At 42.0% G+C, this 21,594-nt stretch overlaps 1 protein-coding gene across 4 annotated transcripts in view; it reads left to right on the top strand.

The window, feature by feature from the left end:
* The window catches only part of prkcz (protein kinase C, zeta), a 107,009-nt gene extending 85,511 nt beyond the window's left edge, over positions 1-21,498 (top strand). For all 4 annotated transcript variants that reach the window (XM_044210920.1, XM_044210919.1, XM_044210923.1 and 1 more), the window contains 2 exons: positions 8,788-8,903; positions 17,683-21,498. In XM_044210920.1, the coding sequence (XP_044066855.1) occupies positions 8,788-8,903; positions 17,683-17,770 (204 nt within the window). In that variant the 3' untranslated portion in view covers positions 17,771-21,498. The remainder of the gene's footprint in view (positions 1-8,787; positions 8,904-17,682) is intronic.
* Positions 21,499-21,594: the final 96 nt, after the last annotated feature.

Genomic DNA, 21,594 nt, shown 5'->3' with positions numbered 1-21,594 from the left:
ATCTTTCCCCAGAGAGTGATATTTTTCAGTATACAAGCATTTCACTGACTAGTATTGTGCCGTTTGTTTTATTCGATCGCATTATAGGCCTTTTGTTTTCAAACATGCGTCGTTTAGTCCAGTTTAGAGGAAGTGGTCTCAGTCGGGTCACAAATGATGAATTCTGGAGCGCTTTGTTTGTGGCGGGAACGTGATCCGACCAACACGATCTGACCCAACGACAAGGCAGGTCTGAGCTAAATGGCTCCTGGAGCCAGTCGGGCTTTGCTTGCTGGGATGCGGATGAGCGAAATCAACAGTTGCTAGCAGCTAGCCGGAGAATGAATCGAGGTCTGACCTGGACTAGCTCTGACTCCCGCCCCAGACACATCTAACCAATGAGAGGAGAGAATGAAGATGGGGTTAAATCTTCAAGATTATTATCAAAGACTCATTTCAGACAGATAAACTATGAGGTGGAAGGTGATACTCCACGGTTCATCACTGCTGGGATCAGGGCCCGTGTTGCTCCCTGACAGACAGCTGCTGACAGCTGATCTGGGGTTTGACTCTACAACCTGTCAGTTCACTCAGAACTAATGTAATAACAACAAAAACAGAGTAAACACTGCACGCCCACATTAATGCCAGTCAGCTCTGAGAACAGGTCACAGCTGTCATCATTCTGATTTGCATTTGTCAAACTTGATAGTATGTGTCTACATACATCAGGAGCTTAGACAACACAGAGACCACACCCTCCTATTTATGTTCTGAACAGGCACATGAGTGAGGTGGAGCCCTTTGTGTGTGTGTGTGTGTGTGTAAAAAATGGATGATATAGTTTATAGACATTGTGTGTAGACTGATGTTGTGCTGTGTGCCTCCCCCCTCTGTGGAGCACGAGGCAAATAAAAGGGAATACCTAATCTGACACACACACACACACACACACATATTCGCACCAACTGAAACATTAGCACTGGACGTGTGTGTTGATGCACAAAATGATTTGAAACTAAATCGACATGAAAGAAGGATAGAAGCCATACAATATTAAGGATCTTTAAAACTGCATATATTCAGTTTTCACCAGTAGAGCTGAGAAATATAAGTGATTTTAGAATCTGACAGTGTGTAGGACAGTGTGATGTGAGTGGTGGAGTTTACGACTGATATAAGAAAACTGGTCGCATTCACCAATTTTGTCCTGTTTAGAACTGTATCTAAATTCATGAGGGGTCCAGGGCTCGGAGTCAGATGCTTTTTTGCCAAAATTCGGCATTACAATTTATAGAATATAGTAGTTGCTTGGAAAATTCTCACAGTTCAACAGCTGAGTCTTAGTGCAAGTCTCCCATCAAAGTCGTGAACCGCTTTGTTTTTTAGAGACGTGTTTTAGCATCAAACTTCATGTCAAACTGTTGCATCTTTATTCATGTCGCTGCAGCTGCTTCATGTCCTGGAACTGACAGCTGTAGTAATATTCTCCAACACCACTGACAACTGCTGAACGTTTAACGTTTTCATCTGCTGGTTTTTGACAGCAGGACATTAGTCTGCGTGATGGGGAATTTCTTCTTCGGGTACTGCCAGGTAATATTTCTGTGAGTGAACTTGCCCACAGATGGAGGTGAAGTAGCTTTATATTCGTAGCAATTTGGGAGCGTTGACAATGCCAATGATTAAACCTGACAAACACGCGCCTCTTCATGTACAGGTGGCATTCATCAAGTTGAAACTAGCAATTTACAACAGGTTTGTTCAGTTAAGGCAGTTTGGTGAATCTGACTTGGAGCGCTATGAGCACACCTAAAAAGTTTAAGAGATTTAGTAGAAGTACGCTCTTGCATGAGAGCATGATAATGAAAACGCTCCCAATAATCCATAACCATTTGCTTATGATTCATGCAGTGTTACTGTATTAACTATTGGAGTTTTATCAGATGGCCTTTTTTACACATGCCAGCCAATTATCATAAACCAATACAGTCAAAATCCAGACGAGAAACTGCTGCGTTCACTTAGCTCTATTCCTCAGTCGTTATCGTTGTATTGGCAAATATCAATATTAAAAATATCATAATGTACGGCTGTGATGCTAGTGAATGTATTTTAATCCATAAAAAATGATCCCAAATGGAGCCCTTATTTTCTGAATTCTGAAATTGCTACACTGCTGGAATCAGCAACTTGTTTCCAGTTTACAATTAAAAGCACCATTAACATGCTGCTTTATTAGACATTAGCACAAAAGCTCATTTAAGATGAATTAAGGCTGTTTCTCTATCCTCATTGCTGCCATGTCCCTCATGGGACAATTAGGTGGGGTGGCAGGTAGCATAGTGGCATAAAAGAGGAAGAAAACAATTGTCAGAGTGAGTCAATGAGTGCCGCCACAGTGCCTGTGAAGTACACACCAAAGGCAAACTGAGGAGAGATATCAAAGCGGAGAGAAATCCTGAGCCCAGCGACAAAGCTCCCATGTAGCGCAGAGGGAAAACAAGTTGACAATGCTGTGAGAGGTGGAGAAGCGACGCTCTCTGCCCTCAAACTAGAAAGCTGTCTCCAGGTCTGACAGGCCTGGCACGCCGCTACTGTTGTTACCACACATTAATATTCATCAGACAGTTCCTGAGGGAGCGCTGAGTTTTCTCTCTGAAGAGATGACACATTTGAATATCATTTACCTGCCGTCCAATTTTATGCCATCTCCAAATCTACAGTTCTTTACTGCCAGAGAACTGTCGGGATGACGAGCATTGAGAAGAAATGTATAATTCGGAAGCGTGTAGAACTGGATTTCATTATTCTCAGTTATTTTTCATTGACACTGTGATCACATTTGGGAAGGAAACCAGATCTCCTGTACTGCATGTTGAGGATGCACCTTTGCGTTACCTTTGAACCAATACATAGTTCACTTTAACTCGCTGTTCAGTGCCATATTAACACAGAAAGCCAAAGATTGGCAGCATACTTCAACTCAACTTCAATTTAGCTTCGGCATTTGGAAAGAGTGTGAGTTTGGGATCAAAAATAATTGTAGTATTTGGCTTTGATAGCCACAGTGTTTGTTGACTGGTCGGCAGAACTCAAATGTTTCTCACAGCCGGGTTTACCTTCCCGGCACAGTTGCCTGTAATTGGTCAGCGGTGTCATGTGACTGGTTTGAGCTTTGCATTTTTGCTTTACTTGCGGTACATAGACTAACCTCCCGTGTTTACTGGACGTGGCTGCATCGTGTCATGTGAGACGATCCCGCTGCCATTCCAGCCAGCGTGCCGCTGTCCAGCATCAGCAGCACAGCCACAAGTATCTGTTCCCACAGTCGATCGTCAATGAGCTGCAATGAGTTTTCAATAGAATGTAAAACACATAAAATGTCTGCTATGTTGGCAGTGTGTCTGCCAAATGCTTCCAATGGTCATCTGAACCAAAAGAGACACGTGACAGAGCCGCATCCAGTGGACACGGGATCAGAAACCGCACAGACTAAAAGGAAACAGAATATACAGTAAATACAAATACAACACAGGAACAACAATACAAGTACAGAGTAACGTATCACCCTGACCTCCTGTGGTTGAACGTTTAAAGTCACAGTGAACAGTTAAGAGTGTCTGTAGCTTCTGTCATATGTTGTAGTTCCCGGTGAAACTGATATATTTACGAGAGGGATTTAAATGAAATCCCTCAGATTTGATTGGATTGCCCAAAATCAAAAATACAGATTTACCACAAGCCAAGAAGAAAGAGGAAAAATGTGTATTTTTAATTTTAGGGTGAATTGTCCCTTTTAAAAATGAGCGTGGCTTCTTTGGAAAGAATGTTTTTCCAAACACACTCCTCTGACCCATGATATCGCTCTGCTAGCTACTGTGACCCACGAGCTAACGGTTAAGTGCGGTGTTATATGATGGGCGGGGTTATCCAGTCAGGCCAAATCACATGGCTGATTGGATACATTTATGTACACGCCTCCGAGTTTAGGACGATTTCAAAAATATTGTTTTACAGGAAAAGAAAAGAGATGTATTTTTGCATATAACAAGAGATAAATGAACAATTAACGCAGGGACACGGGGTTAGGACTGGGAAAATGTGTTTTTTATTTCACTGCGTCTTTAAAAAAGATTAAGAGTTGAAAGATAACATGGCAGCCAGAAGCCAAAGTGGATTCACCCTCCACTGTTGAGAGAGCTCCACCACTTCACTTCATCATTCTCCGTAACGGCCGTGAGACGACACCTAGACGGACTACACTGTGAGAGATGGAGGACACAGTTCACTGTCTTTGTTCTGAGGAACAGTGCCTTCTCAATCCAGCCAGAGCTCGTCCGAGGCAGCAGTCGAGTTGGCCCGATCCGGCAGTTACCTTCGACCTGGTGGTCGTGTGTGGGTTTATTGTTTTGTTCTTAACACGCTTCAGTTTTCGGGATAAACTGTTGGCTAGTTTACAACCTGTCTGATTGTCTCGCTCTGCCTGACTTTGTTGTCATAGAGTCGCCATGTTCCCACATCTCAGCAATCACTGGAGGTAACCGTAACCCAGTTTAACCAAAAAATAAAACCCCAGCAAGCCTGTTCACACAGCACCGTGTTTACTTGCGCTAGCTGCGTACATAAACATCTGCATGTTTCTTTGTGGGATGTCCACTGTCTGACAGCAGATCTGTACAAGAAACAGATATTTTGAAAGATATTTCACTTCCTAAATTCAAACCAACAGTGAAGTGAAGCCACTTCTTGGTCACTCTGAGCCCATGGATCGCCTGGTTAGCCCTGGCGCTCCCCTTTGGCCTCAGGGTGTGTGTGTGTGTGTGTGTGTGTGTGTGTGTGTGTGTGGGTGCTGGGCTCAATGCTGGCCTTCAGTGCGCTTCATTACCACCACACAGAGCTTCAGCCTGCCCAACAACACATCAGAGAGACTGGGGAAGGTAGGAGGAGAGAGGAGAGCGATGTGAAAAGATGAAAGAACTGACAATGAGTAAGACAGACAAATTGAGAGGAGAAAGATGGAGACAGGATGTGAGGGGGTGAGACTGACAGAGGAGTGGAGGTAGGCGCTGAAAAAGAAATTAGCAAAGAGAGAGTTTGGGGGAAGGTGGGCCAATTTGATGGAGAGGGAGCGATGGGAAGAGTTTCTAGTTGTTTGTTTGTTTGAAGCTGTTTTCACAGAGCACTTTGAACCAGTAACACTAATGAAGCATAGAAACTGCTGCAAAAACCAGCAGGAGAACCAGGACTTCTGCAGGAACTAAAACACACACACTCACACAACTGGAACTGAAAGCAAGCTGTGAATGTTTAATAGATTCCTCGACAGTATTCCTACCTAAACAACTAAATAAACTGTTTGTCAGTGGCTTCCAAAATGACCCACATGAGTATTACAGAAGCAATTTTCTGATCTGCCACCTCTATGATTAAGATTCGTTGTATGTTTGGACGGCTTAAAGTACTTGGTTAGAGGGAACCGATTTAACACAGCAAAGTGTTGGGACTTAGTAATACTGTATGTGTGAAAAAAGTCATATGAAGCCTTTTGTGTCTTGAGACGGAGCAGTGTGATGTCTGATAAATGTCGTCAATTAATTATTATTATTATTAATAAGAATAATAGATATATAGAAACCAAAATATAGATTTTTTTTGTGAAAAGTTTTGACAGGCAGGCGTAGAGGAAGAGAATTGACTTAACTTGTTTACACACAAACGTCAAGCTTCTGTCTTATTCGTGGGCAGGCCACACACACACACACACACACACACACACACACATTACTGAGTGACTTCAGCTGTTTTTTGCCACAGGAAAAATAACTCACCTCTCACTCACCTTTCAAAAACTACTGGTAGCAGCCTTAAAAATTACGAATCTTCATTATTGTGCTGTTATTTTATCATTATAACTACAAATTCAATCAAGTTTTTATTGTCTTTTTTACAAATTCTGGAGGAAACACTGACTGTATATACACGTGATTAATTTCATTTACTTTTTGACATTAAAATGATGCGACTGAAAGCTGAATATCAGCTGTCAGACAGCACCTGGATCAGCCTTCACAAGCCACAATGATTTACTTCTATTTTAAGCTTCCCCTCAGCCTACGTCTAACCGGGCTTTTAAAAAGTAGTACATTCTTAGATTGAGGAAACAACCAAAAACAACAGGGAGAGCAAACATGTGTACCTGTGGTCTTTGTGAGCCCATCCGACTTCATTGTGTTCTCAGAAAATTTCCTCAGTGCGCATTTTAACGGGATGAGGGACCGATGTGAAACCATGGAAACAAACCAGACAAAAACTCTGCCGGCTGAATCACTCGGGCACAATTACTCTGCTGCCGGCTCAACCTTCTCCATTCTGTTGTTTTTCTCTCCCTTTTTCAGTCCTTTCTTATTGCCACTGAGAAACAAAGCAACGAGGTGCCCATCTTTTACTGCAGCAGATCATACTACACGGAAAAGAGCCCCGGTGTTTAAACTCAGCAGATGTTCTGTACATCACACTGTTTGTTGAGTGCTGTTTAATCATCTCAAATGTTCAAGGTGGATTTCCTTTCCTTATATTTATTAGACATATTTATTGTGTCAAATAAAGGGATTGACACGTCAGTTACAACATTTGTCAAACATCAATTAAAACATTTGACATTAAACACTATCTATTCATTGAAATATAGGCGTGGCAGATCATCCTGTACCATTAAGTCAATCTTATTTATACAGCCCAAAATCACGCATTTGTCTCACAGTGCTTATGTAAACACCAAAACCAACAATGTGTCAGTCCGTCTCTCAGTACTCTCTGACTTCCCTGCTCTGTCTGCGGCTCTCAGCTCCGAGCCCATTGGTTCCTGCTGAAGACGTAAATCTTTAAAAACACTAATATATAGTTTCCTGTTTAAAAAGGCTCAGTAATTTCCTCAAACAGCTGCTCGCTGTAGTTTTTATCAGATAAACAGGAGGAAATAGTGCATCTGTTGGGGACTATTTTCAGCAGCGGATGAATCCACATGTGGTGCTGTAGTGAGTGTTTGGGGCAGCAGGACGGTGTGTGTGTGGGGCTGAGTCAGAGTAAACTCCAGTGTGTGTGTTCATGGTGATGAAGGAACAACAGAGTGGCTCACTGATGTGTTTTTAATAGATTTTGGACAACAATGGAGCTCTGTGGCTCAGAGGAAGAAGATATATATATATAAATATATAAATATATATATATATATATATATATATATATATATATATATATATATATATATATATATATCAAAAAACTTTGTCCTTCACCCTCCGCTGGTGGTCTCATCCTTCGAGCTCTATACATATATATATATATATATATATATATATATATATATATATATATATATATATATATATATATATATATATATAGGCTCAGAGAAGAGCTGGAGAAGGCCTTGAAGGTGAAGGCGACAGTGGTGCCCGTGGTCATCGGAGCACTCGGGCAGTGACCCCCAAACTGGAGGAGTGGCTACAGCAGATCCCTGGAAGAACACCAGACATCTCGGCCCAGAAGAGTGCAGTACTGGGAACAGCAAAGATACTGCGCAGAACCCTCAAGCTCCCAGGCCTCTGGTAGAGGACCCGAGCTCGAAGGATGAGACCACCAGCGGAGGGTGAAGGACGAAGTTTATATATATATATATATATATATATATATATATATATATATATATATATATATATATAAAAACACAAGCACAGAAGTGTAAGGAATGGAATAAACTGTGTTTGTCTTCTCTAACATCAGCTGATAACGTTAGCATGCCCGGCTAGCTAGCTTAGTATCTATAGAAGTAACTTAGCATTACTTTCAAGGCCGAGGAGCATATCATTGCCTAAAGGTAAAGGACAGCAAGCGGCTGCCACATGGCAATGTCCAGGTTCCATATTTTTAATCAGCGGCAGCATGGCGCAACGCAAGGTGTAAGATTACCTACGGGGCGAAGGGTCAATTCATCAAACACAATATTAAGTAAATACTGTTTAAAGTGTAATAAAAGTGCCACACTGCATTTCTCCTCAAGACATGAATTTCAAGTTAGGTGTTTAATTAGAGGTGCATCAGATTTCAGAACCAATATGACTGCTGTGTACTTTACCAAATAGCCAAAACCAGTACTGATCTAAGTACTTCCTTTATGTATTGCCAACATAAATATGAGCATGATGTCTCTTTATTTCAGTTATTTGATCAGACTACAAACTGATTATTGCACATGAATCTTCAGACAAATACGAATCAAATGGAAAACAATTTCATACAAAATGTGGGTCAAAAACAGCTCATTTAGACAAATAAACAATATGAACATTACTGGAGTTTTGATGAGTCATGAGTCTCCGTCATGTTTTTTGCTTTGAGTAAATTATCACAAAATAATCATAAGAATCAAATAAGACAACATACGTGAGGGAACACTTCTCATGTCGTTTAGTTTGACGAAACAAAGTTGCAAATACTTCCTTCAGTGTACACTTAAAAGCTTTCAAATGTGAGTAATGTGCCATGGAAAAGGAGTATAACCACTCAAACACAGCTCCATGTCCTTTAGGTAATTAGTGATGCATCTTCTGTTTTGTTCTGTTTTGATCAAAGCAGGGGGTGTGCAGCGAATCAATGCCCTGTAATTGTAGAAAGTTAACAGAATTTAGAGCATATGATGTGCATGCAAACCTATGTTGGTTTTTTTCTGCATGGTCTCCACCCTCCATTATTGAGTAAAAACAGTTGTTATACGTAATACATTTTTATGTGTTTGTTTTTCCTCAGCTGGAGAAGAAAGAAGTGACGCCACCCTTCAAACCTCAAATCTCTGATGACTACGGCCTCGAAAACTTTGACACGCAGTTTACTAATGAACCAGTGCAGCTAACACCAGATGATGAGTAAGTACTGCTTCTTCAGCTCACATCACTGCCATCATTAAAGTCGACCTCGTGTGAATAATTTAGTGCACTCTTTCACATGTGTACCCGTCAAGGGAAAACTACACACTTGTATGTATGAAACTCTCCACTACACAATGATAACTTTGACAGCAATAAATTCTAAAGTCAAGCAGGTTTTAGGTCTCTGCAAGTTGATGTTGATAGTGTAGTGAAATAAATGGAAATCAGTAACTACCTGGAAAAGACATTCAGATATCTAACCCTACACCTTCACAGCCCTTTAAAATCAAACTGAAGCTTTAATTAGTCTCACTTTTTGTGTAAGAAAATGAAACTATAATAACGGACATATTGGACATATTTTTTATATCATCCTTTTTTGTGGAAACTGTGTCTAAGCCTCGAGCCTCTGAGTGGGTGTTTCCCAGGACATCGTTTTAGTGTCAATTGAAAACTTTTATGGTGGACTGGTGTTTTTATTCTTTTTCATCAGGTCCACATAGCATTAGCTACCAACCATTTGTGATTTTAGATGTCTGTCCCTATAACATTCAACATTTTGGAGGACCATCATGCTGTTAAGTTTGCATTCAACTCAAAAAGTTTTAGCTAGTTAGCCTAGCTTGCTAATGTTAGCACTGATTTCCACTAGATGTCACTTTTCATTCATGTTATTTCAACACCTGCTGAGTTATCAGCAGCTCCTAAACACTCTGCTGTATTCGTCCCATGGTATAGACAGGAGGGGGGCTAGCTAGTGTCAGCTGTCTCTGTTTCATTGGTCCAGATGTGATGACGGACTGTCAAAACTCTCAGCAGCCGGCAGTGTTGTAACCTCAGCACTCCGTACATTACTCAGTGATTCAAATCACAGAGTCACAAAGTGACGTGCAAAGTGCTGAAGTCACAGATGATGCTAAGCAATGGGCAGAGATGTTGGCCCCCAGCTTTGTCAATAATACAGTAGTATAAATAAAACAATATAAGGGGCGCTATCACTGCAGAAAAATAATCACAAGAAGATATATATTGATTTCTTCAAATTCAGTTGGACTCATAATACATTTCTACAATACCGTATACTAAATTGCGTCTATATTCTATCTTGCAAATTAAATTACGTCTTGAGCTTTTGAATTGTGTCACAATCAATTACTAAAATAGAGCGTCATACTACAGGCAAGTTGTTGGTCAGTGGCACTTCATGGAGCTGTGCAGTGGCCACCAGGACTAAACTATGCTTGTACTTGGCAGGTGTGAATGTGTCTCGCTGTAAAGGTGTACAGCTAAAAAAAGCACACATGTGGTCAGTAGAACCTGTCATGGTCAAATAGGGGTTGCAAATGAACTCTGATTTTCACACAAACAGTGGGTGCTGTGCCATCTTCCCAGAAGACTTCTGCATCCAATAAAGAAAAACATCCCCCACTGCGAGTTCCCAACATTGACGTCTTTATCCATCAGGGACATTGTTTTGATTAATGCAAACATGTGGCCCTCAGGATGTGACAGGAGCCCTTGTTTAAGATTTAACTTTGGAGAGAAAAGGCTGCAGAGATCTGGCACAACAACAGACACGGTGCAGGCTCTGCTGCTGCAGACTGTCTGCAGCCACAGCACGAAAACACAAGCCTGGCCTGTTTTCCTCTGTGCCATCACAAAATCTATTCCATAAGGCTTTGGCAGACCCTGCCGATAGATATTACCAGGCTCATGTTAGACAACATTTTCATTTAAATCCCTGCTGGATTGATTTTTCAGGCTCCAACATTTATATTTTTCCTGCAACGCTTGGACTAATTTTAGTAAAAAAAAAACATTTTTCAACAACCCTGCTGCTCAAAAGCAGAAGCTGAACTGAAAATTAAATACACCATGCACCTTGCCCACTTTAAAATCATCCTCTATGACGTGACGACCTATACATGGAAAAATACGGGATGGGAATGGGCTAGGATGCTACCTGCACTTCTCCTGACTTCTCTACACATGATCATTGGCATGAGCTGTCCTTTCGGCAAGATGCGGCGCAGAACACATTTCAGAGGCCAAGTGGAGCATAGGTTTATGTCACCAACGTAAAGCACAGAGAAACAACACAAACAATCTAGCAAAGGCTGCTTGTGAATTGTGTATTTCAGTTTAACACACAAGAAGTTAGTCACAACCATCCTTCTTGACAATGAGTAAGAACCTGATTATTAACAGGGTTTTGGGTGCATGATGCATTTTTCATCAGTGAAAGATCATGAACAGGCCACTGGAGAAAAACACTCAAGTTGTCGTATCTCTTCAGTTTGTTAGGTTTAATAAACACCGAGGCAATCATGGTGTGAAGTTTTTTTTTTTAGATTTTAGAACTAATAGCAGAATTTCAGGAAAGTTTGATGATTATCATGACAATAATGTTTACCGTGATATTTTTGGCCACAGTAATCATAGTATGAAAATTTGATACACTCACATCCGTAATCTCTAGCCCTTTGAGTGCGGCAACAAGGCGTGAAGGTATGCTTAAAACGAACAAGGTCATATGACATGTCGTCCGACCACATCTAAAGGCAAAAGTGTCTGTACCTGTTTTGAATGTCCACACTTCAAAACACTATCTCCCTGGTCTGTCTCCAAGAGCTGTCTTTCCCTGAAGGCATTCAGTGTTGCACTTGATTGTACACAAGAAGAGTAACGTTTGAAGACTGAAAACAGAGAGCTTGAGAGACGAGTCCAAACTCCGCCTTACTTTCGCACCTTGATACACCTGGTCAGTCACTGCAAGTGTTTTGGAAAGGTACACAAATTGTTGGACGCAGCCTCAAAAAGTGGGTTTCAGGCGCTCTTAGGCAATCAGACAAGCACTGACTTTGAAGTATAATGAAGCCTTAAAATCCAGGCAGCACACGACACACAAGGTAGCGCTGCTTTGAGGTTTAACGTCTTTGCTCTCTCCATAGGAGAACAACAGATCATGCCAGATCAAGTACAATGGACTGTACTTGTATAGCACCTTTCTAGTCTTCCGACCACTCAGAGCGCTTCACCCAATTCACACACTGCTCATCAGAACAAAGAAACTAATCATTCACACACACACCGAAGGCACAGCCCTCGGGAGCGATTTGGGGTTCAGTATCTTGCCCAGTGACACTTCGACATGCGGCTGGGGGAAGGCAGGATCGAACTGCCGATCTTCCGATTAGTGGACGACCCGCTCTACCTCTAAGCCACAGCCGCCCCGCTTACTGTTACCTTTCTGTTAATCATCTAAACTTCCTATCATTCTTGACTTCTTACTGTCAGACAAAACAGAATTGATGAAATGGTGCCATTCAAGCTGCTGGTGATTGGTATTATCACCACCGGTTCAGCACCATACTTAGAAGCTGGGTGAAGTGGAGACTGACTCCCTGACTTTTGAACATGTACAGCAATAACTACATCATTGTGAAATGACAGGGCACGAAGCAACAGGAGCTCCCAGTGTTAATTGGAGCCTTATTAAATGCCCATCATGCTCTGCACCGATGGCCGATGTCTTTGGGTAGCTGCCATGGCTCTCCCTCAGTTTGAAGGTGCTGTACACCTCTGCTGTTCACTAGACGCCGATCTTCAAACCAGCCTCGGAGTGGGTGAACCTCGCAGCTCATTAAGGGGCTGCAGCGAGACGGCTCTGAAGCTCATTTGTGACATGACATGGTTTGACGACGGGAGTCCATGACAGACTTTTGGGGAATTGTGGAGGAGGATGGGGTGGTACAGCGAAGGGAGGAGGGAGATGAGTGGGAGAACGGGGTGGAGAGCACACTGCCAGTTCAGTAGTGGAGATATCAACCTGGCATCAAACACCACGGCACATCAAAAGAAGACGCACGCCTCCTCCCTGCATCTCGCGCTATATCACCCCACCCCTTTCTCTTCCCTCTGTTACCAAGGAGAGGGGCTGATGTCGCCCACTCCTGCTAGGAGGGGGTGATGCAAAAAGCTCTCCAGTCTCCCCTCTCTCCCACTCGTGACGGGCTTGGCACGAGAAGAAAGAGAAGTGAGAGCCATGTAGGGAGAGAAAAGGGTAAACCCTCCATGTTAGAGATTTACATTGCGACATTAAAAGTCAGGATTGCTGGGGGCCCTTGCCAGCATGATGCGGGGAGGGTGAGAGAGGCTTTAGTTTTTCTATGCCAGCTCCCAGTCTTAGAAAATGGCAGCCGCAGCCAGTGCCTAGAGAAGCGTACTTTCTTCTTCTGTAGCTTTGGTCCTTGGTGGTTGTTTTCAGGGAATATGGTGGCTAGGACCAGAATACTGCTCTAGTCTCTAGTGAACCTGTTGCGTATCCTAGCACTGTAGGTGCTGTATTTTTGGTAACTAATTCATTCATTCATTTATTTATTTTCAAGTAATTTATTCTTTCTTCCCCTTATTTATTTCTTTCCAATAACGAACAGTCTGCAGCTCAGAAACTGAAGTCTTATTTAGCAGAAGGTTCTCTATAGACCCTTGTTGTCAATGCACAGACTCTGGAGGTCTGGTTTCATGTAACAAACTGCTGCCCCACAAAATCACGTGTCATGTTCTGTTGATCTATTTCAGATTACATGCATATATTGACAAGCAACACATTTCTATCCTTTCTATCTGCCCAATTCCCCATGTGCCTTGTCACTGCTATCACTTTCACCTTCCAGCAAGGGCTAACAAGCAAGGTTCCCACCATCAAGGAGAAGATCCCTCACTGGCTTCCCACCCCCATACAATTGTGTGGGCAGGAATTTAACCCCTGTAACACCAGTGGATCCACACTTCTTCAGTAACGCTGAGTCTCTGACTGTGATAGCACACCTGTTTTCTGTTCAAGTGTAGCGGCACGTAACTGAATTACAGGCGAGGGGTGTGTAAGATGGGTGCCAAGATTGAACGCAAAGTAAATTTCGCCTCCATTTGTTTGTACAAACTTGACTGCTGAAACATTTGTGCAGGCGGTGTTCATTTTCCATAAAAAGCCAATGCACCGATTGCACAGATGTTAGCCGCAGCTATCTAGTAATATAGTCTCTCTGACTGGTCTCAAAACTTACCTGAAACTCTAGTTCTTTGTGTTAATTCCTTTCAGGCCCCTATACTTTTTTAATCTTGTCTGTGTACATTAATGAATTGGTGTCATTGGTTTTGTTTTGTTTTTTGTCCCAGTTGAAACATATTCAACTCGCACGAATGCGTCTTTTCTTTACACCCCCTAAAGCAAATTTGCACCTATTGGTGTCCACTCACATCTTTGCATCAATTAAGAATGTGCGTCACATTGAGTCTGAACACAACGTGAGAACTAATCAAAACTCTCACTCAGTAGCTGAATGAACACTGTAGTGAGTGGTGGATAAAGCTACCACACAGTAGTCATTAGTCACACTAGATGTACTAACCCGGTACCATTGATGTTTTAGATGGTTAAAATTATTAGATTGCAAATAGCTGTTCAGTGTTGTAGTGTTGATTTCTTATATATCTCATATTGGTACAAAATGTTAGTATGTGTTTTCAAAAACCAGTTAAAATGCTTTCTAGATATCCTCATGCTTTTCTGCCTCACTCTTGTTCTGTCTCTCCCACTTCATTCCCTCCTCCTCTGTCCCTTCCTCGTTCTCTCCTCTTCATTCTGCATCTGGTAATGCTTTCAAGTCATCCAAGCCTGGAAAAAAAAGGGCAACATTTACATTGGTTGAACACACTGTTTGTTTTGGTCAACTCCCAAACCTTCTCCCCTCTCTTTTGTGTGTCCCTCTCTGTGGTGTTTCTTTCTGCCTCTCTGTTCTCTCTGAAACTCCAAAATAGAAAAACACCATTTTCTAAATCTAATTGTTGTATTGGCGGTTGACCTACTCCTACAGTGAGAGTCCTTCACATGAGATCAGATATTTGCTTCATCAGTATTCTAGTCGGCAAACTGAAAGAAAGACACTGTAGCATTTCATTCACTTGTCCTTGTACTCTATGTGGGTGGGATCCGCAACCTGTTCGACACTGCCGGTGGCCCCTAAAGTGAGACCCCCACCCACCTGGTACACCAGGGGAAAGTCCAGTGCAGGCACCTATTGTTTTAACTTCAAAGCCCTCTGCTTAGTGTCTGAAGGGAGAAAGCCTCTCGGCCTTTCCCAGTGAGAGGCCTCCTTTTTGGGCTTCAGTTCCACATCTCACCATCACACACACACACACACAGATGAGTAAACAGCCTGTTGCTACAGGAGAAGAAGCCAGCAGTGTTGCTAAGGGAGTACATTTATTTTTACCCAGCCACTCTGAGCCCACTAGTTATGGGGTTCCGCTCCATTTACCTGTGATTATGCCTTTGTTAATAGAAGCAGCATACTCAGGAAACAAAGAAGCAGCTCGAGTTCCTCCACAATTTAGTTTACACCGTGTTCTTTCTCTTTCACTTGACATCATGTACTAAGAGATGCCATTTTACAGGGTTTTAAGGATTTATTCTGAGAGAAACTAACAAACAAGCATCAACCCATCGGGTGGTTTCCAGCTTATGCACAGTTGTACTAGTTTTGCAGAACAGTAGCAGCAGGTATAACAAAAACAGGGAGTTTTTGTTATTAAATGTATTTTGAAAAAGCTATTTTTAAAAATATATACAGTATATAATAACAATATATTTTTACTGTAACGTTGGGTTTCATAGCCAGTTTTACGTCTAATGTGTGCCTTGTGTGTCTGGTTTGATTTGTTGACATTAGTCTCAACCTATCATACATACATTCCTGCCGACTGTTTCATGTTTGATAGTTGCAAAAGTTTGAGAAAGGAAATGCATTGTTGGGCCTCAAGGACAATGTCTCATCTGACTCACTGCGTACAAGTTGTAAATAATATCTTTGAGTGGTTTTCGTTGAAGATGCAGCGAGAAGCTTGTTGTCATAATAAGGAGGGATGATCTGCAGCACCCGAAGGTGCCCACGTCCTACAGAGGTAGTCACGTTTCCTGGAAGTGTGATGAATACCAGTTGTAGGGATGCACCAATCTGATTCATCATCAGTATCAATACTGGCCTTGTTAAGGTCTGGTCACACCAGAGAGTGGTACAGCAAAATGAATCCACACGTCTTTGTGAAATATTTGGTTCTAGTGACAAAGTGACGACTCGCAGGGCTAGCTGGAACTGCTGTAGCTGGCAAGCTAACCGCTGAATCGCTAGCCCGCTGGGCTGTCGCTAGTCAGTCACAATAGCTCGTGGAGCTTCTCTTCTGTTTACTCCCTCCTGGCATTTTGCTCACTGAAGATACTGAGGTTGAGCTTGTTTGTTTTATATGTGTCTTTAGGTTTTGTTTCGGTTTTGCGGGTCTCTGTTTTGTTGATGTGAGAAGTGTAAATGATGGAGATTATATATATATTGAGAAATCAAATATGTAAAAAAAATTTAAAAGAGAAAAAAAGAAGAGGTACAATAAAAGTAGATTGTGTAACTAATAAGCTACGATAGCTTCCTCCATTTTGGACTCTCCGGTTCCCTGTACTTTCAAAAGTCAGCACTATCGAAACGGCCTGCTATTGGTCACGCTACAAAATTGCGGGTCAAAGTTCATCAGGCCTTTAAGCGGTTTGGGTTATAGCCAGATTTGGCCGATCCACATTAAGTACAGATTCTTTGTCAGTGTCTTAAAATGTGAAAGTGAAAGTGTTTCCACAGTCAGACACTGTCCAGTCCCAGCGGGCTGCTGACTCTCTCCCTTTCAGTGCCACAGCAGTCCCCAGTACACGTCCCCATGGTGGCGCTGTAATAACAGCGTTCGTGTTTTTGCAATAACTTCTGAGCCGCGTCAGCTAACAGCTAAATTGTTTCCCCTGGATTCTGTGGATGGTTTCACATCTTTTTGGAATGGGAACCCGCCCATTTTGAGTTATGCTCAAAACCTTTAAAAGTTTTCACAGCTTTCAAATTTGATTCAATCTTCAGCACATTTCACACATGATCAGCTAGGCCGAGCCGCAAAAAGTTACTACAGTTTACTTTGATACTCCATCCGTTTTGCTGTTTTACATAAACTCTCATAAGTCAAAATTGGTTGAAGCTATTGGAAACAGATTTAGACATTCTGCCTCTAGGGGGCCCCAAAACGGGTTTTTTCTGAAATTAAGATGACATGATCTATAGTCATGTCCCAGTCAGCAGGTGAAATTCGGTTTTGATTGATCAAAGTGGGCAGGGTTTATAAGCTAGTAATAGTAAAATTTGAGGAATACTGCACTCAAAACTTCAATAAATTGTCAAAAATCCCCAGCAGGTCCTAGAGAGTTCAATCTTTTTGCAACACATCTTGCAATATGTGAAGAGATTTTGCTTCACTGCAACCAGTGGTCAATTATGAAGTCCGCCACGCACTTATTTTTCAAAATTAGCATAATCATTTAACTCCAAAAACCCCTAAAGGATTTGTTCAGATGCTACCAAAATAAAGTCACAAATTGTTTAGATTCTATAGATGAAAGGTTGGCAGTGACAGTAATGTCTAAGCTTAATATGTACTGTACAGACAAGTCCTAACTTGCCAAATGTGTGATCAAACTTCAAGAAATGATCAGAAAACATTTCTGTGTTGATCTCAATCGTGCCTGATTTATTTCAGGAATTTATCTGTAGATTTGAAATTTTGGTGAATATTTAAACTTTCCACTGCATGAACTCTGTCCCTGCCTTTGTTCAGAACTTGATCCAGCTTTGCCGTGGAAGGCATTGTGATGAAACAACACCTCTAATTCCTCTTTCTGTCCCCCTCTCCTCAGGGACGTCATCAAGAGAATAGACCAGTCAGAGTTTGAGGGATTTGAATACATCAACCCCCTGCTGCTATCCACAGAAGAGTCTGTATGAAGGAGAGACCAGCTTCCTCCTTCGCCCACCTACTGTTTGTCCAAGCTGCCGTCTCAGCCAAAAAACACTCGCAAGCCAACTCTGAAAGGCGAGGAGGAGGAAGAGTAAAGGACAACAGGGAGGACGAACTCCCCCTCTGGACCTGTCAACAAGGCAAAGCAAACAGGAGAATGGGAGAGTTTCCTTCCTGGACGATTCAGATTGATTTGTTGGGGTACCAAACTCTTCTTTCTTGGTATCTACAAGGAAAACAAAGACACTGGACTTCAAGAACATTCCCCGTCGTTACGTTGTCTTCCCCTTTTCTTTTCTTTTTCTCCTTTGGCTTCATTCCTTCTCCCCTCAGAACGTCCATCCTTGTGTCAAAGCACGACCGGCTTTGTAATTTGAACGGAGAGCTGTTTCATTCTGTGCCTGCCATCATGAACACATTTCAACCCGTCTCACATCCCTGGATGAATATGACAGTTCTGCTGAAGAACTTGAAATTTTACGTGCACTTTTTTTTTTTTTCGTTAATTTCTATTTTTTTTTTCTATCTTGTGGGGGGGGGCACCTCACACGAAACAAGAATGTACAATGGCAAAGGAAAAAATAAGTTATTATTGTGTATTATAATGTAGGTAGTGAATCCAAAATTGACGATGCCTTTTTATTGATGCAAGTGGCACATTTTCATCCGTAACCACAAACTTTTCTTTTTGTTATCTTTTATGATTTTCACGAACAATAGGGGGGGTGCTAACTGGGAGACGACTTTTTATTTAATAAGTGCCTCAAAGATCGTATTAATTACCATGTCTCTGATTGCACTTATCTCTTATTGAACATTTCTTCACCCATCATGGCTTCAGGAGGTACAGACCAACTGAAGCCATGGCTAGACTCTGCCAGGGTTGGTCCAAACTGTTCAAATCTTTAGGGGAATCGATATGTTTGGAGCACAGTAGCCTGCTTCAGTCCTGACACATGACCGAATCTTCTTATTTTTAATGAATCAATTCAAATAATCAGCGCAGAGCAGATTATTTATGACCGGTCTATAGATTCACAAGAGTAGCATCTAAGCCAACGTCAGAAATGACTCCAGCTGGTAAGAGACAAAATGCTGAAGGGTGAAGCTTGATGTGTAGATATTTAATAGTGAAGATTGTGTCCTGCTTCCCGAGAGTTTTCCCAATGCTAAATTATCGTTCAGAAATGTCACAGATGGGTGTTGTGCAGCAGATACAGTACTGTATTTAAAAAGGTGTATAAAGGCCATGGTATACTAAAAGCTGCCAATCACAGTCTGGCAGCTTTAGAAACACATTATATCAGGACTTCAGCTGAAAAGCAAAGCAGCTCATTGGCTCCAGCCTCCACAGTGTGTACAGGCTTGCTGGCTGAGCTCAGATTCTTCCACACCAGCTGCCACTGCGTGACCATCTGCAGCCGGTCGAAAATATCATGTGACCCGTTGGTTGTGCTGTCTTGTGGAAACGTCTCCATTTCCATTTTGGGCTCATTGTGCGTTCCTGTCTCCACACTAAGGCTGGCTTTACATGGTGCAGGTACAGCTCAGTGCAACTTAAACTGTTAGATTGTTCCTCTGCTTAGAAAAGACCAAATGAAATGACAAAAATCATGTTAAAATGATATTCAAATGTGTTGGTAATATTGTTGTATTTCAAAGAGGACTAAAAGAAGGTCTTCAGAGATCCATCAGAAACGCTCCTTCAGCCTCTGAGTGGGCGGGCCGGTGTGTGACGGACAGCTGAGCCGACCGGGGCGCAGAGAGACCGTGTAAACACATCTGCACTCGTGACTGTGGTGTGCAAGCAAAGGACAGGCAGCATTCTGTTAGCAGGCCTGCGGAATAATAAGGACCACACCTGTTAGCATCAAGAGAGCAAAAGATATCAAATACACAAAAAAAGCACAGGACATGTAAATCTCAGAGCAGACATGCAGTTGGACTTTAAGGGCGGGTCATCATCTTCATCATCATCATCACACAGGAATCCTTCCAAAGTTTCACTTCACTCGTACATTTAGTTTCATTATTTTTGCACATTGTTACTTATTTTAATGCTGGAGGTACTTCAAACTTTTGTTTGTCGATATTTTCTTCACTTCAAATTGAAGTAGACGTTCTACGTAGTGCTCAAACAATTTACCTGCTTAGTCTAAGAGTTGACCAGCAGACAGTAACTGTAACGTGTGTTGGGCATTTGTCATCATTTTTAGACCTTTTAAGGACTCAACACTTAATCAGCCAACAGTTTTTGGGTTATTCAATGTAGTTATTGATTCTGATAATTGTGAATTACAGCCCTCGTTCGGTCACCTTCCAGACATGTTTCAGACTGTATGTGACGCAGTTGTAAATGTGACCCACTCGACTAAATGACTTAATTCAACTTAAAGTGTGTTAAGTGGACAGTTTTCACAGTAGGTGTAGATGAATAGAAATCCCAACTATCCGCATGGCCGCATGACATCAATTTCATACCTGTCCGGGTACAGTCCACAGCGTACGACCACGTGAACACGTCTGTGTGTGCAGACACCCAGCGTAGTATGAACAGAAGCGCGTGTGCGTCTGCTGTCCGTCTTCGGACTGTCTGCCCCCTTACTATCAGGGAGAGGGCTGGTTAACGTTCAAGTTTTCTTATTTAACATCGATGCGTTGAGCTGTTAGTTTTGCTAAATGAAACTTGAGTATTGTATTAGCATCGATATTGAACTATCTCAGTTAACACCCAGCCCTGATGAAGAACTGGGTTTGTGTCACTTGTAACCTGCAGCGGTCAGCACCGCAGTGGCCCAGTGTAAAGCCAGCCCAGCACACGCTGTCAGCTCTCTAACGTCAGCCATCCATCGCAGGGTCACAACATCGTTTTCACTTCCCCAGCCGCTGGTGCAGAGCGTACAAAAACAATAAGAAGCCATGAGTTTATTTGTATACAGTGAAGTTTTGGGCTGTGTCTAGTTCATGCAACTTTAACTTCATGTACTGCCACCTTTATACAGCAAGCCACATATTTGTAACCAAATTTAGGAGCCTTGTGCTGTTAAAAGGCCGGGATAAAATCAAACACACGCACATCACATCTGTGAATATCAACTACGAGCACGGATTAAAGCCACTGACTCTGAAATGAGCTTTGTGTTGAGAGCTCTCTATTGGCTGAGATTTATTTGATGAAATCTGACCCGCGCTAATTTGATAACCACATAAAAGGATTAATTAGCTGATCCTGAGTCAAAGGGTCTCAATTAGCTGTAGGGTCTTTACAGGCAGGGAAGAAACAGATAGAGAGCAGAGAGATAATGAAGCAGTTCCACAGTCACCGATTAGTACGCCACAATGAACACACACACACACTCTTCAAGAAGCTAGAAAACACTTCAACATTGGAGGAAGTTTCCTCCTCCAGCCCCCCAAACTTCATCTCATTTGCTGCATTTTATCAGTCATGTCTTGTTGATCTGTTTGCACACCAGGTGATACATTAGTCGCATTCTTCTGGGACCAAACGATGAACCGGGAGTCCTTGAAACCGCAGTACAGAGCAGTGAAGGCCATTCAAACATCTAAAAGAAAGAAAATCTTTATCTAAAAATGAATGAAATTAGTCCATGATTTTTTTCTAACATAATGCTGGTTGGATATGCTTAATTTTGCTTCACCACATATTTGTAAATATGTGTAATTATTAAAAATGATACTGGTTTTCCGTGAACTGAGTCTTTCCTTTTTTGCAGACGACAGCAGAAAAATCTTTGCCGATGCTACAGTTTTGGTGTGTGTGTGTGTGTGTGTGTGTGTGTGTGTGTGT

This window comes from Siniperca chuatsi, linkage group LG10, assembly GCF_020085105.1.
Source record: "Siniperca chuatsi isolate FFG_IHB_CAS linkage group LG10, ASM2008510v1, whole genome shotgun sequence".
Classification (NCBI taxonomy): domain Eukaryota; kingdom Metazoa; phylum Chordata; class Actinopteri; order Centrarchiformes; family Sinipercidae; genus Siniperca; species Siniperca chuatsi.
This window is presented reverse-complemented; position numbering and strand designations above follow the sequence as displayed.